The sequence below is a fragment of the Pogona vitticeps genome, chromosome 12 (genome assembly GCF_051106095.1).
Source record: "Pogona vitticeps strain Pit_001003342236 chromosome 12, PviZW2.1, whole genome shotgun sequence".
NCBI lineage: Eukaryota > Metazoa > Chordata > Lepidosauria > Squamata > Agamidae > Pogona > Pogona vitticeps.
The window spans coordinates 24,251,344-24,269,855 of record NC_135794.1 but is presented as its reverse complement, the minus strand read 5'-3'; the positions used below and the strand labels follow the sequence as shown (position 1 = coordinate 24,269,855).

The 18,512-nt window shown below is 46.3% G+C and overlaps 1 protein-coding gene across 1 annotated transcript; it reads left to right on the top strand.

The window, feature by feature from the left end:
• The first annotated feature begins 3,352 nt into the window (after window positions 1-3,352).
• On the top strand, window positions 3,353-10,494 carry AFG2B (AAA ATPase AFG2B). The gene is made up of 8 exons (XM_078380993.1): window positions 3,353-4,561; window positions 5,221-5,406; window positions 5,597-5,752; window positions 6,492-6,701; window positions 8,013-8,240; window positions 8,792-8,926; window positions 9,779-9,904; window positions 10,334-10,494. Exons 1-8 carry the CDS (start codon window positions 3,488-3,490, stop codon window positions 10,478-10,480), a joined length of 2,262 nt encoding a protein of 753 aa, XP_078237119.1. The 5' UTR covers window positions 3,353-3,487; the 3' UTR covers window positions 10,481-10,494.
• The last annotated feature ends 8,018 nt before the right edge of the window (window positions 10,495-18,512 follow it).

The following is an 18,512-nucleotide window of genomic DNA, read 5'->3' as shown; positions in this document are numbered from 1 at the left end:
CTATGTTCCAGAAACGAAAAATTTCTTCAACCAGAACTTGGCCTTGAAGAAACTTCCTCTCCTCCCGAAAGTGAAGTCAATCATTCCTGAGTTTCAGCTGCCATCTAGCGGGTTTGAGGAAGAAAGACATCCACACAGATCCCTGCTAAATCCTCAAAGATTTCAGTTGTCTCAACTCAACGATGCAGCTTGCTAAGAAATGTTCAGCCCCTGGAAGGTCCCAAGAGCCCAGGAAAAAGGAAGACAAGTAGCGCTATTTCCAGCCACCACCATCCTGCCATTCCCACAATGTGCCCAAAACAGTTTCTGCGCAAAACTGATGCCCTGTTTCTTTGAGATGGAAAGCACACGTGTGCAGGAGCCACAAAACCAGGCCTGCAAGAAAGCCTCACCCACCGTCATTCTGCATGGCATGTTAGTGTTCTACCTGTTTGAGCCTTATTGGCTTCATCCTTTCCATCTCGTACCTCTTCTCTCATCTTGCTGGAAGTGGCCCAAAAGGCCTTATTCCCCCCTCACAGACAGAGGAAAATAATGTTCCATTCCTCAACCTGGCATGTGAGAATGAGACATCGCAAACACGGATGCTCCGGGAAACACACACACCCTCAGCCTGAACTACCTTGGCCAAGTTATCACCCCTCTCCAAAGAATCAGTGGAGATCTTTTGCAGATCTGCTACCACCACCAACCCGAATCCTTTCCCCCTGGGCACTAGGGTGGCCACGCGTCCTCTTTTGGAGAAGGCAGTCCTCCATTTCATGGTCTGCTTGAGGATGAACCTCCTTTTGAAGAGGTGACTGACTGAAAAATAAAAAGAACTGAAAGGAGGGTCCACCCGGCCCCGTGAAGTTCTCCATAATCCAAGGATTATGAGGTGTGAGCAGTGTTTGGAGTAGACTCAGAAAACACACAGATTTTCAGGTCTCTGCTTCATTTTAAGTGAGGCGCCTTGTAGTTAAATTCTAGTTTCATGCATTTTGTGAGTGTCATGATTTCTGGGCTTTTATTCACCCACTGTAGTAACTTCCCCGGTCACCTTCTTAATCCTTAAATCAAGCTGTTTAGCATCCTGGGATCAACCCACTTTTCAAAGACGTCTTTAGAGCATTGAAGTTCTGATTTGCACCCAACCCTGGTGGAACTGAGATTGCACGGCACACGGCAACGCACCTTCCCGAAGCGAATTTTAGATGCTCGTGCAGATGATTGCACTTTTCATCCCAAGGAAGCTGCTCTTGAGCCCTCCCTGTTGTGACTTTTCACACATAAATCTGGTCGCGGCCGTTCTCCACCGCCAAACCCGACTCTAAAACACTTAAATCTGTAAGCAGTTTTGCTGTCATGATAGAAAGCTAGCTGCTCGCTTCTTTTTTTTTTACTGAATTATCATGAAAATCATACCTAGTGAACTTATTTCAAATAAATAAATAGCCCATAGAGCATATTTCTATTTGTAACTCAAAATTCCCAAGACTTGTCCAACAAAATCTTAAACCTATTTACTCGAAAGTAAATCCTGTTGCCTCCGATAGGGCACCTCGACTCCTAGTAAATCTAGCTACGAGGACCCCCTGGATTTCAACACGTGGGTCCCTTAGCTGCTATTCAAGGAAGCCCCGCCCCGCCCCACTAGCCTTTCACGTCCCTCCCCTTCTAAGCCGCCAATCAAAAGCTTCTTCCTCTTTCCTTAGCCCAACCTCCCTTCTTGGATTGGACAGAAGATAGTTTTTGACTCCCCCCTAAATTGGATTGGATGAGAGAAAAAACAGGTCAATGAAAGCATTCTGATTGGCAGGCCTACTAACCAATTATTGCACCGCTCTAGAAAAAAGCTGCATTTTGGTCAAAGCAGGGTTTTTGGGGTTTTTTTGGGGGGTCTGGCTTTTGCTTTTCCTGCCTGCGAAAGAAGGAAAGGGTGCCTTTTCCTCCCACCTCACTGGCTGATGCGTGCATTCTGTTTAAAGCTGGAATCCTGTATCCATTTCCCCCGGGGTAAGCTGCATTGCAGGCAATGCCATTTGCTTCTGAGTAGACCTGTCCGGAATTGCATTTTTGGAAAGAAAAAAAAAAGGTTGCAACGGGGCTTGAAATCCGCTGAGGTATTACCATAAATACAAAGACGGAAGGAAGGAAGGAAGGAAGGAAGGAAGGAAGGAAGGAAGGAAGAAAGAAAGAAAGAAAGAAAGGTTATGGATAATACTGTTAGGGATATAATAAAAAGAAAACAAAAACTTTAAAAAATGAAGTACTGTGATGCCTTAACAGATCTATTTTAGTAGTGAGATAAATTGTCGAACTTTTGTGCATTGCAACGCACTCCCTCAGACACGTGGGATACAATTTAGGTTTAGATGCAAGTATACATTTTAGCCATTTTGGTTTATATGGAAGTATACATTTTTGTTTGGCTTAGTTTGGTTTTTCTTCCATAAACTGATACACTTAGAGGTGAAACTGACAAATGTCGACCGTGGTCCCTCAAGGGGTTTGTGCATGCCTTCCAAAGCCAGCTTCCTACAGCCTTGGGTCTCCTCGTAAGAAAGAAACTCAGCCTTGGGTTCCATGGGCAAAATTGGATCAAGATGTTTTCTGGACCACTGAAGTGTCATCCAGCTGTTGAGTCTAGCATCTTTACATAACAACACTTTGGAGAAGGCTGTTCCTTCCATAATCCCCTGCTTCAGATAGGTCCTTATTTTCCCTTGACTATACAGTACAGTATTCTAAAATATTAGATCAACGTTCTTAAGCTGCCATTCCACTGTTTATGTTTGGGTCCCTCCGTCAGCTGAAATTTCTCCCCTCCGCTACACTGCTTTACACAAACCTGCTGATGCCATTGTTAAATAAAACCAGCTCTGCCTAACACATTGCAGAGATGAGACAAATCAGATCCCTTTAGCTGAAATGGACACACTGATGAGCAGAAACCATTGTTTTAGCAAGCTTGGAGGGTACGTCTCTTGTGTAAATGATGCGTTTACTATTACCATAATGCATCTTATCATTTTTTGAGAATGCTTATTTCATTGTTTTATTGCATTGTTTTTATTCTTGCTTATAGGCATTTATATTAGGCTTCAAATACTAATTTTACGACCCGTCTATGCTCTTGCATACAGCCTGATTGGCAGCATAAAGCAATAAAGGCATTACACGGGCCCACGGAGCAACCATCCCTTTGCAAGCTTACAATGTTAATGTAATGCCATTGCCAATTTTTGCCTCTCGTTTCATTCTGTCCCAGAACAGAACCCGTGGGCGAAGAAACCTGTGGCTTGAATATTGTGCCCCAGAAGTGAAGATGATGCAGGCTGTGTTCACGAAACCTTCTGCCAAGTAAGGGAGACTCGCAGTGTTCTGATTTTTCGTTGCAGCCGATGAACACAGTGACCTCCTTTTTGTGGGGGAAAGAGAGCAATGTCTTGTTGCTTTCTTTCACACTGTTGTGGAAAACACGGACCCGCGTGACTCGGCTCCAACGATGGCGTCGCTGAAGGTGCTCCCCCAGGAGCCAAAGGATAAAGGCACCCAAAGGTGCAGGATGGGGCCGGCCCTTTTTGCTTCTCTAGGAGCCACGCTGGGTTCTCCGGTCAGGATCGCCCTGCCGACAGGGTCGTGCCTCTGTACCGCTTGGCCCCGGCCTGACTCAGCGGATGGCTACTTGCAGCTGGACCTGAAATGCCGGACGCCGGGCTTAAGGGAGAGCCAACTGCAGGGTCTCACGGTGAATGCGGATCGCTTGAAGCGCCTGCCGTACGTCCGGTTACGAAGAGTGGCCGTCAAAGCGGTCCTTCAAAACCGCTCGGTGAAAAGATCCACTCCGGAAGCCGTGCTACAGGAAGTGGTGAGAGACTTACTAAGAAACGCCTACGTTTCTCTTCACCTTGTCGTTACTTTCAGCGCCCTCCTGGGCAATCCAGTGGTGTGCGTTGAAATATTGGCCACGGAACCCGATGCCGTGGAAGAAGCTGGCTTAGTGACCTCCAAAACGAGCGTCGCCATCAAGGAGGTGGTCACGCTGGACTGGCACAACCGTTTGATGGGAAACGGGGCCAAAATCCAGGTGGCGGGAATGGACGATGTCCGACGGTCCTTAAAAGACATGGTTGAGTTGCCGTTACGCTTCCCGAAAACCTTCCAGAAGCTCTCCCTTTCTGTCCCCCGAGGGGTTCTTCTCTGTGGACCTCCGGGGGTGGGTAAGACCCTCCTAGTCAGAGCTGTTGCCCAGGAAGTGGGGGCCTGCCTGCTTTGCATCAACGGCCCCGCTGTCTACGGTTCAAGACCCGGCGAAAGCGAAGAGAACCTGCGACGGGTCTTTGAGGAAGCGCGAGAACTATCCAGCGACGGGCCGACTGTTCTTTTTATCGATGAGATCGACTCGTTGTGTCCGAAACGGGGAAGTTCGCAGAACGCCCCGGAAAACCGCTTGGTGGCTCAGCTGCTCACCCTCATCGATGGCATCGGCGGGAAAAACCACGTGGTGATCGTTGCGGCCACCAACAGGCCCGATGCGCTCGATCCTGCTCTGAGGCGGCCTGGCCGGATTGACCGTGAGGTGATTATTATTCTCTTGTGCAGAGTAGTTATCTGTGCATGGGTGGACTGCCAAAGGAGAGTTAGACTCGGGGAGACCTGGGTTCAAATCCCACCTTAGTCTTGGAAGCCCACTGGGGGGGGTGTAGCCCTGGTAAAACCAGTCCTTGAACATCTCCCATACCCTGATAACCCAATTAGAGCCCCCCCCCCGAAGTTAGAAGGAACTACCAACTATGACAACGCAGATGGAAATGTACAAAACAGGTAGTCCTGTCTTCTGACCCTGTGCAGAGAAACTATATTGTATCTGATAGGAAATGATAACTGCATGTGTTAGCGGCCAGGGTGGTGTCGTGGACTAGGACTCAGGAGACGTGGGTTCAAATCCCGGCTATGCTGTATAAACTCTCTGGGGAATGGCACAGGTAAAACTGTTGCCACCTGTGAGTGGATTTCCTTGGCCAAGCAGAAATTTGAATCCAGGTCTTCTTAGTCCTCGGTTGCCATGCCAGAGGCAAGATTCTGGCTCTCGGTCTTACTCTCACCCGCCATGAAATGCTTTTCCAGGAGTACTGACCCACAATTCCAGCTTTAAGCAGAATTCTTTCCCAGCCCTACCCGGAACTCCCTGGTACGTTGGGAGGAAGCTCTTCCCTTCCTTTTGACCTTTTGTTGTAGATTATCATTGGGACGCCAACCCTTCAGCAGAGGTGGCCCATCCTGCAGCTACTCACCGCAGGCATGCCTGTCTCGAAGGACGTCAGTTTGATGGAACTGGCCGAAGTGACCACCGGCTATGTCGGAGCGGACCTGATGGCTTTGTGCCGAGAGGCTGCGATGCAGGCTATGCTACGTGGCTGCAGGGTAAGCATCTGTTCAGGCACCGGCTCCATCGTGCCTCTCAGCGGGTTGCATTCCACCACGGTTGCTCTGCTCTGAATTTATCCTGCGTTGCCTCTGTAGTGGCCCCTGTGTTTGGGGCTCCAAAATGTTAGCAATGACAAGCAAACCTGACTCGTCTGACGTGCGTATGGTTCCCCCCCTCCCCTTGCAGGATTCAACTCCTACAGTTTCTATGTCGGACTTCAACGGAGCTTTGAAAAAGATCCAACCATCCTCTTTTAGAAGTGGAATTGGGCTGATGGACTTCAGGCCGGTCGCCTGGGAGCAGATTGGTGGCCTGGAAGACGTGAAATTAAAGCTGAAGCAGGTAGAATTGCAGTGCCGAAATACAGTGAGAAACCGCTGAGAAACAGTGGCCTTAAATGGTGCTGTTATTATTTTCTGTAACAGTGACACCTTGCTCGTGTTGCCTTGTTTAGCACTGATTCGTTAATAGTGCCCAATGCTGGTAGATTTGACATCAGTAAAGTAGACTGGGCATCCAAGAGAGTCGACTAATTTTGCCAGTTTCACACTGGGCTCCAGGATACCTGGCCCAGTCTCCCACTCTGCATGGAGGCCGACAGGGTAGACTGGGAGCATTCTAGAAAAGGATGGGTTAAACTGAAAGCAAGTTGGACTGAAATAAAAAACAGTTTGATCCTGGGTTGTTTCGTGTAAGTTTCAACCACAGTTTATCAAGCTCGTGTAATGTGGGTTTGTTCAAACATGAAAGTGAAACAGCCACAAGACTCTGTACTTGGCCCTGTATTATTTCCCCCAGCAGAGAGAGAGAGAGGTTATACTGGCAGAGGCTATACTGTCAAATATACCATGGGCCTATAGTTTTCAAGACGTTAGCCTTATAGTCCCGGGTGGTACTTATAGACCACAGGGTGGTGTAGTGGAGCGTTGAGCTAGGAGTCAGAAGACCTGGACTTAAATCATAACTGACTTGACAACTCATAACAACAACACTCAATAGCACAGTATTCATTATCATAATATATGATTCAATTCCATGAAGAATTGATTCAAATGTCTTTTTCTTAAAAATGTATTTGCAGAGCGTCGAATGGCCCATAAAATTTCCAGAGGCTTTTGTGAGGATGGGGCTGGCCCGCCCAAAGGGTATCCTTCTGTACGGCCCATCGGGTTGCGCCAAAACCACCCTCGTGAAAGCAGCCGCCACCAGTTGCCACTGTTCGTTCCTCTCTGTGAGTGGGGCAGACCTCTTTTCGCCTTACGTTGGGGATTCGGAGAGAATCTTATCCCAGGTTTGGTTTTCATCTTTATAATCGTTGGGGGGGGGGAGAACACTGTCTGGGTTGGCCTGGCTCAGCCCAACAAACCAAACTGTGGTTCTATATGAAGTCTAAGGTTAAACCCCGATTTCTTGCTTAGGATGTAAGGAATAACTGTAGCCTCAGAGCATCAAGATCCAGAAGTTTTCAATCCTGGTGTGAAATGTGGGAACATAGAATGGGTAGGCATGAGATTCATTTCGGGTCTCGTATGCTCACCTTCGTGAAATCTTTGCAATGACATCTAAGCCAACATACCACATAGGCCCATAAATAATAAGCCAGGATTCCTGGCTTCCTTTGAACAATCAGTGTTTGGATATGCGATTACAAATGAGCAACTCTGAAATCCCAGTAGTTTAGAGGTCACAAACCAGGATCCCTGTTGAGACATCATGGTATGCTATAGGTTTTTTCACTGGCTTCACCTGCCAGTACAAAGTAGGAGAAAATAAGCTGCATGTTGACAAGAATTCCTTGCATTTTAAAATGCAAGTACAGCCTACATCTGTAGAATCAGGCTTACCTTTTCATTTATACAAGTGACGGCTCTGGCTTTATCCTAACAAGCCATAATAAATGTATGTGAGTTGATGCTCAAGCGTTATAATGAAGCTTGGGCAAGATTCTCTGTGTGGCTTTGAGAGTGGCCCATGATTTCGTTCCCGAATGTCATTTGTAAGTTAAGATAGTTGTTAATGTTTACCTGCTTTTCATTATTCAGTTGTATGTTAATTAGTGCTTAGTTTAATTGTTTTTTTTTAAAATATTTAACTTATTTGTTTTTAGTTTTATTCTTTCAATATTGTGAGTCACCTTGTCAGGAGAAAGGCAGCCTATAAGTCATCATATTTATTGTTATTGTCATCGGGGCTTTGGGAACAGTATCAATGAGTTGCACACCGTATTATAAGCAGTTTCGGATTCCAGAAATAACACCAAAAATGGCTATATTAGGAACAGCATACATAATGCACCAATGTTTAGCAGATACTTAGGTTTTTTAGTTCAAACGTGTATCTCTTATATAATACCAGCCAATGCTTTTATAGTTTTGATTGACTGTGCCTGGTGTTTTTGAATATAAATAAAAATAATAGGCATGAAATACAGATTCAGGAAGTGTAGGATTTAGTTTCGTTTGAAAATTATTCATTAAAAATGCAGGAGAAGATGTACGTGAGGAATTCGTTAACTGAATTCATTTGCGCTCTGCCTGAATATTTCACTCCCCTTGTCTATTTTTCCACCTGTTTCCCCTCCCCCCTCCCCAACCTCTTCCAGGTATTTAGGCAGGCAAGAGCGAATACGCCGGCTATAGTATTCTTGGATGAAATTGATGCCATCCTGGGGTCTCGTTCGGTCGGGAAAACTCAGCATGGGGTCCAGGAGAGAGTGCTCTCTGTTCTCCTCAACGAATTAGACGGCATTGGGTTGAAGTTAACGGAGAGAAGAGGAAACGGAGCAAAGTTGGAAGATGGCCATCCCGAAGAGATGGAGAATAGAAAAGAGGTGGGAAGATTTATTTTCAGGCGCTTGCCTTTGTAGTTGACCAGCTGTTCACTCCCTGGTTTGTCTGCCTCAGTCTTTGATGGGGCCCATGGCTTTGCTGATTCTCCTCCATTGACAGATTGCAGGACGATGGGGTTTGTTTTCCCTCTCAATACTGAAGACTTTTTAAACAGCGGTGGCCAAGGTTATGCCAGTTTGGGGGGGGGGCTGTGAATCCACTATAGGTTTCAAACGGCTCTTTGCAGGCACTTTCCACAGGGCTGAACCTGTTTTGGAGGGAAGGTTCGCCACACCTATAAAGTGCAAGCTTTACAGAAAGATTCAGAGTGCTTCTGAAAACGGTGTCAATGGGATTCTAAGGATTCGTTGAACAAGCGGGAAAGTCATGATGGTTTGGAGGAAAAAAGCCCCCGGGGGGGGACTGAGGAGAGGCAAGGAAGTAGCGCCCCAGAGTGTGAGAAGGTAGCTTTGGGGTGAAAACACCCCACTCTGCTAGAAACTGAATGCGCATGTGCTTCATTTAATGGTTTCATTTCTGTCAACATCCCTAGTTAGAACTTCAGGAGGTTTTTAACAAAGATGTGATGGTTGTGGCTGCCACAAATAGACCAGACATGTTGGATGATGCTTTGATGCGACCTGGGCGGTTAGACCAGATCCTCTATGTTCCACCCCCTGATCAGAAGGTATGGCATATTCCCATAGGTGAAGATTAAACCAAAGAAAGGGATACTTCCAAGTGTTTTGGGGTGGTGGTGTTTTTTTTTTAGTAGTAAAATCTTTATTGCAATCAAGAGACTCAAGTTTGAAACTGTAGCACATCGTGGTTTGTAATAATTATTGTTAATACCCAACCATGGTTTGAATGTCCAGCTCCACAGCACGCTAAACCATGGTTTAGAACTGCCTAACTGCTTTCAGCTTCCGTCTGCTCAGCTTCTTAGGTTCCCATCTTAGAGGTGCAGGGGTGTTCGGAAGAAGACCATCTCCCACAATTGTGTTGTGTTGATGGCTTGCCAATTCACAGTTATGACAAACTGGTCTCTTTAAACCATGGTCTGAGGTCCTGATTTTGCAGCCCTTTCCAAATGATTGTTTGCTAAATGGCCTAGGCTCAGAGATAATCGCAAATCTTAATTTAGACTGGTTTTCCAAACTCTGATCAGGCTTCACATCTGTAGTTAGTGATGATATATTAATTTACCACTTAACCATAGATTTGTACATGATATGGAACAACTTTGAGCCAAATTTGGAATCATGTGTGTTTTTTTCTCATCCTTCCACATGATGTCAAGAATATTCTGTTTGTCATTGTCTGATATTTATTTATTTATTTATTTGATTTATATCCCGCCCATCTAGTCTATATGACCACTGTAGGCGGCTACAAACCAGACATTTTGGTTTATAATAAACTCTGGTTAGTTTAAAAACAAACTCACTTCAGATGATGGCTTATTGCAAGGCTGTAGCCTCAGGCCCGTCAAGAGGTACACAGATGACCAAGGCTTTTTCTTTTTCCCGTCCTGCAATAGGGAAGGCTTTCTATTTTGAAAATATTCACAGAAGATATACCAATAGATTCTGATGTGTCTCTAGAAGACGTAGCAACTCAGACTGAACTCTTCTCTGGAGCTGATCTTGAAAATCTCTGTAAAGAGGTAAGACTTCAGATTTTTAATCAAGTCCTGAGAAGATTTAACATCAACAGGATGGAATTTTTCTGAAATGTGTAACACGAATAAAGGAGGGAAGGGAAAGATTTTACCATCAGAGATGGGGAAAAAACAATATATCAATTTGCAATGAAATGTATATGTGTCAGGATGAGATTAAGCCTAGAACTGGGGATAACCAAATGTCAATAATATGTGAGCTATTTCAAATTCAGCTGGATAATTCGCATGGAATTTCAATGCAATTTAATATCTGGTAAAAACCAGGGATGCATTGTTTGAACTAACAAACTTAAAAGATGACATCAAAAGAGAAAAGTTTGGGTTAATGTCTGTGTTCGCATGGGAGAAAGACGGAAGGAGGGAGATGACATTGTAAAATTACATTATTGGTATATTTCCTCCATTTCTTAGGCTGCTCTGTTGGCCCTGCAGGAGAATAAGGTTGAAGCAACCCCCGTGAAACGCAGACATTTTGAAAAATCGCTGGAATCTGTAAAGCCATCATTGACCCTCAGAGACTTGGAGCTTTATGAAAAAATGTTTGGGAATAGAAAATAAACTTTTCAAAGCAATGAGGGAGGACATTGGTGTGGGTTGGCATGACTTAGATAGGAAGTGGGTTGGAGGGATGCGAAAAGAGGTTATGGCGTTGATTTTTGTGATATTCAGTACATGTGCTGTGACAAACCCAGACCTACTGGGATCTGCCACACAGTTACACCAAGCTGCCACCAACCATTCCCTATAATAAGTCACACAGACCAGGGATGGATTTTTAAACAATAAAAGAATAAGGTTTATTTTAAATACAAACAGGGTAAATAAAACAATCAGGTGAATAAAATAAAGTAACGTGGCTTATTCTCACACACACAAGCATACAGTTTGGTTCACCTAGAACCTTTAACTTAAAGCACAGACCCTGAACCCATCAGTTCTGGCTAACCAACAGACCCCTGAACCTTTCAGGCTGGTACTCTGACACACAGTAGTACCCTGTCAGACACCCAGACTCCCACAACAGCTTCTTCTTCCCCAGCTGCTGCTTCGTCCCAACCCAGTGTCTCACAGTCTGTCTCAGCATCTACTCTTCACCACACAGGCATCACATATTTATACAGTACAGCCCCTCCTCCTGATGTCCCGCCTTCCACTCCCCATAGGATGGAACTTTCCCTCCAAACCCATGACAGACAGGTAACATCAGTGCTGTTATGTAACACCTCCCCTCTTTAAAAGTTGTTTTGTAGGGGGAAAGCTAAAAGTGCTTTTCACCAAAAAACAACCTGCATAAAATACACAACAACATTTATACATACCATATAATACTTACTTACATTCTAAGTTAAACATTTCAAATAGGCATTTAAACATTTACCATATACATTACATCAATTTACCTTTATTAATACAAACCAATTTAAAACCAGGTACATTTTAACTTTTTGTTTTCATTATATACATATAGTCCATGTTCTTTCGCCGTCTTCAGTCTTCAGGTCTTCTTGATAAGGCGTCAGCAACACAGTTCACTGACCCTCTGACCACCTTCACTTCAAAGTCATAGTCCTGTAAGTTCAAAGCCCACCTCATAAGTTTGCTATTGTGGGTTTTCATCGTCTTTAACCATTGCAATGGTGAATGGTCAGTACACAGAATAAAATGTCTTCCCCAGATGTAAGGCTTGGCCTTCCGGATCGCGTAGACTATGGCCAAACACTCCTTCTCCACGGTTGCCAAATGTCTCTCACCTTTTTGAAGTTTCCTACTCAGGTAGGACACTGGATGCTGGTCACCATTCTCATCCTCCTGGCACAGAACTGCTCCTACCCCGCTGTTAGACGCATCGGTGTAGATGATGAACTCCCGGTCGAAGTCTGGAGCCCGCAGGACAGGATAGTTGATTAACGCCTCCTTCAACCTCTGGAACGCCGCCTCACAGTCGCTGGTCCACGGGATGCGGTCATCAGCCTTCTTCCTCGTCAGATCGGTCAGCGGAGCCGCAATCTCGCTAAACCTCGGGATGAACTTTCTGTAGTAGCCCACCAACCCAAGAAATGATTTGACCTTTTTCTTGGTGTTGGGTCTAGGCCAATCACGAACAGCTTCTATTTTGGCCTCCAGGGGTTTTATCATTCCTCCCCCTACCATGTGACCCAAGTATTTTATTTCTGGGCTACCCAGCTGACACTTGCTGGCCTTTACTGTTAGCCCTGCTGCACTTAACCTCTGCAGCACTAACTCCAGGTGTATCAGGTGATCTTCCCAGGTATTACTGAAGATCCCTATGTCGTCAATGTAGGCCACTGTAAAGTCACTGAGCCCTGCCAAGGTCTGGTCCATCAGCCTTTGGAATGTGGCTGGTGCATTTCTGAGACCAAAGCTCAGGACTCGAAACTCATAGAGACCAAAAGGGCTGCAAAAGGCAGTCTTTTCTTGATCCCTGGGATCAATTCTTAATTGCCAATATCCCTTTACCAGGTCCAATGATGAGATGAACCGACAACCCCCTATGGTTTCAATCAGGTTGTCTAGCCTGGGCATTGGGTAGGCATCAGGAGTGGTTACACGGTTTAATTTCCTGTAATCGACACAAAACCTAATGCTCCCATCAGGCTTGTCCACAAGGACTATCGGAGAGGACCAAGGACTAGAAGAGGGGACGATTATGTTCTCCCTCAGCATTTCGTCCAGCTCCTTCCGCACCTTGTCCCTATAGGGTCCCGTTACTCGGTATGGGGATACTGCCTGCGGGGGTGCATCCCCTGTGTGGATCCGATGCATCACTCCCTTCACTATCCCCGGCTTGTTGGAAAACACCTGTTGATATTTACTAAGCAGCATTTTTAGTTCTTGCTGCTGGTCTTGGGTGAGTGCAGGACTGATCTTTACCTCCTCTGGGTTGTATTTTACTTCCCCTCTACCCTCCCAGAAGGGTAATTCCGCTTCCTCACTCTCAGCTGCTTTTATCGCGAATAAAACCCTCTGTTCCCCTCTGTAGTAGGGTTTTAGGGCATTCACATGAACCACCCTCCTTGCTTGGTTCTCCTCCTGCTCTATTAGGTAGTTCAGGTCTGACATCTTGGAAATGACCCTATATGGTCCTGCCCATTTGAGCTGCAGTTTATTCTCCCTGCAGGGCCTAAGCCAAAGCACTTCCTCCCCTGGGTCAAAGTGCCTCTCTCTAGCTTTGCGGTCATACCATGTTTTCTGTCTGACCTTCTGAGCTTGCAGGTTTTCTGCTGCCAGCTCTAGATTTCTCTTTAGGTCATTCATCAAGGTGTCTATGTATGTCACAACGTCTTGTGGGTCATCCTGGGTGATCTGCTCCCAATTTTGTTTGATCAAATCAAGGGGCCCTTTCACCCTTCTTCCAAATAAAAGTTCAAATGGACTGAACCCGGTACTGGCTTGTGGCACTGATCGATAGGCAAACAAAAGGGATTGCAGCTTCTGGTCCCAATTGTTTGGATTCTCTGCCAAGTAAGCCCTAATCATGCGCATTAGAGTCCCATTGAACTTCTCAGTTAACCCATTACTTTCCGGATGATAGGCAGTGGTTTCCTTGTGCTTAATTCCACAGATTTGCCATAAGCGTTTCATGAGCTTTGATGTGAACGATGCGCCCAAATCTGTGATTATCTCTGAGGCAAATCCCATCCTGGACATATACCCCACCAAAGCATCGGCCACTGTGTTAGTTTCAATGTTAGACAAGGGTATGGCTTCAGGATACCTTGTGGCATGGTCCACAATTGTTAGGATGAACCTGTTCCCCCTCTTTGTGGCCTTGGGCAAAGGTCCCACTATATCCACCCCTATGCATTTGAACGGAGTGTCAATCACAGGCAAAGGGCACAACTTTGCTTTGGTCCTGTCGCGGTTATTCCCCTGCCTTTGACACACATCACATTGTTTACAGAACTCCCTGATCTGCTTCCCTATGTCAGGCCAGTAGAAATTCTGTGTTATTCTCTGCTGTGTTTTGTTCACTCCTAAGTGTGCAGCAAACATGTCAGAGTGCCCCCTTTGTAAGATCATGGGGCGATACTTTTCAGGTACCACCAGCTGACTTCTGATCCCATCTCCCCCTTTTGAGATATTCCTCAGGGTTTCTCTATATAAAATCCCCTTTTTCTCCAGAAATCTCACTGGGGTTTCAGGTGTCAGCTGGGCGTCAGTCACCTGTTCAAAACACTTTTGGAGAGTGGCGTCTGCCTTTTGCTCCTGTCCAAATCTGCTGTCTGGGGTTAAGGTTTCCACCACAGCTTCTGAACTCCCCCCACCTGCTTCCGTCTCTGGCTCATCATTACCCCCCTGAACTGTCCCTGTGGTGGCTTGTGAGCGTGTAATCACTAGCACCCGTTTCACATGTTCAGCCAGGTCATTTCCCACGAGCACGGCTGCTGGCAGAGTCGATGAAATCGCTATCCGCCAATCTCCCCTCCAGCCTTGAAAGTTGACAGGTACCTCTGCTACTGGCAGAGAGATTATCTGCCCCTCAATCCCTGCCACCTTCATGCTCTCATTTGGGATTATAAACTCCCTAGGGATGATATCTGGATGGCACAGGGTTACCTGGGAACAAGTGTCCCGCAGCCCCCTATACTGACGGTCAAGTATTCCTACGTCCACCCCTGCTGTCTCAAACAACTGAGAATCTGTTTTTATCAGCAAGCAGCGCTTTACCTCCATAAGAGGACCATTTTCCCCAGCCTGATCAGCAGAGGCAGCTGTCCCAGACTGAGTAGCCATGGCAACAGGCTCCCTCTGTGACATTGAGCCTTGCTCTTTCTGGACACAGAACACAGCTTTTGGCTTGGTCCCACTAGAATTCTGAGGCACCATTCCTTTTAGCTGCTTTAATTTCTCACACTCTGAGATTAGATGACCCTTTCCCTGACAGAAATAACATTTTCTGGTATATTTTGATTCTCTCTCATCTTGTTTTGGTTTTCCCTCCAAAATCTGAGGGCTTGGTTTCATGCCTGAGGGCTTCCCTTCACCATGGGCCCCTCCCCCTTGCTGGCTTTTCCCTGGTCCCTGAGAGTACTTGCTGTAGGTTTCTTTGGGTTTACCTACAGATTTCCCCTCACCCAAGGGCTTTCTTATTTGGGAAATAAAATCTGCGATCTCTGCGGCTGCTGCCACAGATTTCGGTTTCCTTTCCCTCACCTGGAATTTCAATTCCCCCTGCAGAACTGAATAGAACTGTTCCAGGGCTATCAAGTCTTTAAGCTGTTCATAGGTCTCTGTTCCCTCCTGCGATAGCCATTTCTCAAGCAGCCTCACCAATTGGGCCCCCACTTGGGTAAAAGTTTGTTCTGGTTTTTTAGTGAGGGACCTGAACCTTTGTCTCAGCTGCTCTGCATTTATCCCATGTCTTGCAAACACCAGTTTTTTAAACTCTGCAAAATCTTTCATCCGTTCCTCAGGCATCTCGGCATAAACCTCAGCCAGGCTACCACTGATTAAAGATCGCATGATGGTCATCTTCTCAGTTTCCCTCACTGAGAAGTCCACAAACGCTCTTTCCACTAAGGAAAAGAACACCTCAGGACAATCTCCCTTGTGGTACACAGGGAATTTCTTCAGGTCAGCCTTAGACAATTGGCCTCCCTCAGAATCCCTATTATTATTATTGTTCTGGTTCAACAGTTCCAGTTTTCTTAATTCAAACGCCATTCTCTCTCTCTCCATTCTTTCTTCAAATTGCCGCTGTTTCTCTCTTTCCTCCCTTCTTTCTCTCTCTAATCTTTCCTCCATTTCCCTCACCCTCAGTTCATGCTGTTGGGCTAGGAGTATTTTCCTGAGTTCTGGGTCCTGCTCTCCTGTGCTGTCACCCTGCACTGAGCCAAATTCATCCTCAGAACCTTGGTCAATCTGGGGGTCTTTCACTTCACTCATGTCTGCTACTTGGCTTCGAGTCAAGGGCATAACCCCCCCTCAGAACAGGCTGCTTTAAAAAGTCAAGCCTCAAAATAAAACGACCACTTTTTTTTTTTTTTTTTCCTTTTTGCCTCAGAACCAGCTCTCCCTAGAGATTGCTGCTGTTCTTCAGCACTAAATTTGCAACAGTATCGAGTCAGAGCCTACCCCCCTCTGCTGGGCCTCTCAGCTGGCAAGCTAGCTCGCTGTTGCTACGCAGTTTTTCCTCAGCGTTTTCCCGCCAAAACTAGGCTGCCTCAGAGCACCTTAATCTAAGTCTCCCCAGTTGGCACGTTCTTCTACTAGCGCACCTCCCCGTGAGGTACACCTAGAAGATTACCTACGCGCCTCAAACTGTCCCTGACTAGACCCCCCTTGCTCTGGGCACACTTGCCAAGGCTTTGCTGGACCGCTGGACAACTGGACCAGTCGTATCCCACACGCTGGACACCAATCAATGTGACAAACCCAGACCTACTGGGATCTGCCACACAGTTACACCAAGCTGCCACCAACCATTCCCTATAATAAGTCACACAGACCAGGGATGGATTTTTAAACAATAAAAGAATAAGGTTTATTTTAAATACAAACAGGGTAAATAAAACAATCAGGTGAATAAAATAAAGTAACGTGGCTTATTCTCACACACACAAGCATACAGTTTGGTTCACCTAGAACCTTTAACTTAAAGCACAGACCCTGAACCCATCAGTTCTGGCTAACCAACAGACCCCTGAACCTTTCAGGCTGGTACTCTGACACACAGTAGTACCCTGTCAGACACCCAGACTCCCACAACAGCTTCTTCTTCCCCAGCTGCTGCTTCGTCCCAACCCAGTGTCTCACAGTCTGTCTCAGCATCTACTCTTCACCACACAGGCATCACATATTTATACAGTACAGCCCCTCCTCCTGATGTCCCGCCTTCCACTCCCCATAGGATGGAACTTTCCCTCCAAACCCATGACAGACAGGTAACATCAGTGCTGTTATGTAACAGTGCCACCTCTCCAGAATTGGTGGAGGTATCTTAACTGCTGTGACAGAGACTTTCACACAACTGAAATGGAAGACCGAGAGCTTTCTGGCTGGCTCAGCGGACACCAGTCCAGGGGCCCTTAGCTTGGTTCTGGTGGACAGCAGGGTTTGTGTTGTGCGCAAAAATGTTGTGAGGCTCTAATTCACAATGGACACCCCTCTGGTGTTTCAAAACCGCACCTATCTATTACCATGGAACAGAGGTTCTAGAAGGAACGCCGCCTGCAGCCGCACTGTGGAATGGTGGCCAGGATGTGATGCCAATTAAAAACAATGCCCAAGTGCTCATGAATATTGGATTGCATTTGTAATGAATTCAAGAAGATACATTTGTGTATTTATTTAAAAGGCATCTTTTTAACTTCACCTTTCTCCTTAAAAAGGACCCAGGGCAGCTTATGTCATTAAAAGATAATACTCAAAGCTAAAAAGAGTAAGTATACAAAGACAAACACCATGCTATAAGATGGTAAAAAAAGCAACACTGGAAACACATTTAAAGCAGCAAGGCAAACCCATCCATTAAAAAAAACCATACTTGGGCAGCCAGTCACTCGGAGAAAGCCTGCCTGAAGAGAAAGGTCTCAACCTGCTTGCAGAAGGACAGCCAAGAGGGGGCTAGTTTGGTCTCTAGTAGGAGGGAGTTCCAAAGACTGGGAACAACCACAGAAAAGGCCCTCTCCGGTGTCCCCAGAAATCTTCAGAAACATAGTCAATTTGTGTTTTTTTACTATTTGTTTTGTTTTCTCATAATGAAGCAAAATATTTTTGTAAGTGAACAGAGATTATTTCTATTATAATATTCAATAAAAGTTGCCCGGTACCTGTGTGTTGCAGTCGCAAGATACCCGGGCCAGCTTCTCACCAAGTCCAAAAGCACCCACTGCGCAGCTGGCCGTGACCAAACAGAGGTGGGAGCACCGGGCTGGGAGCCAGAACAAGGCACCAAGATGCAGGAGACCAGCAGAAGCAAGCAGGGGCGGGACCAGGGGCAGGAACATGAGTCCGGACGCAGAGATGCTGGAGGCAGGGGCAGGAACACTGGAATGCAGGGACTCTGGAGCAGCAAGGCAGGCAGTACAGCAGGACCAAAGACCTTTGTTGCTGAGAGAAGTTCTGGGAGGGAGAAGCGTTCCTTCAATGGGCCTTCCCTCCAGGTTTCCAGGTGAGCCTCATGAGTGGCCCAGCAGGTGCTACACTGGCCAGGCCCTGAGCCTGCAAACACCACGCCATTCCTGGGTCAGCCTGGCCCCAATCCTGCAGCTGCCAGAGTGGTGTGGGCCAGATCCCGACACTGTGCTTTTAATTCATACATAGTTTGCCAGTTACACAGGGTGCAATCCTGGTCCCGGGCGCAAGGGCCCCTTTGCACCAGCTGTTGCCTGCAATGAGGCTCAAAGATGCTCATTCTTCCATCTGTAGTTTGTTTGCATTTTTGCTTTCTTCCCAAGTCTGCCGGTTGCCAGAGTGAGGATGGGATGCTTCCAGAGGCCAATCCAGAGGGGGAAAAAGAATGTTTTGGTTTGTGGGGTTGTTTGTGTGTTACACTGATGCCAGGTAGACCAAGTGGGCTGGCTTGGATTGTTAAAAAACAGTCGTGTTGCATTGGTATCAGCTAAAT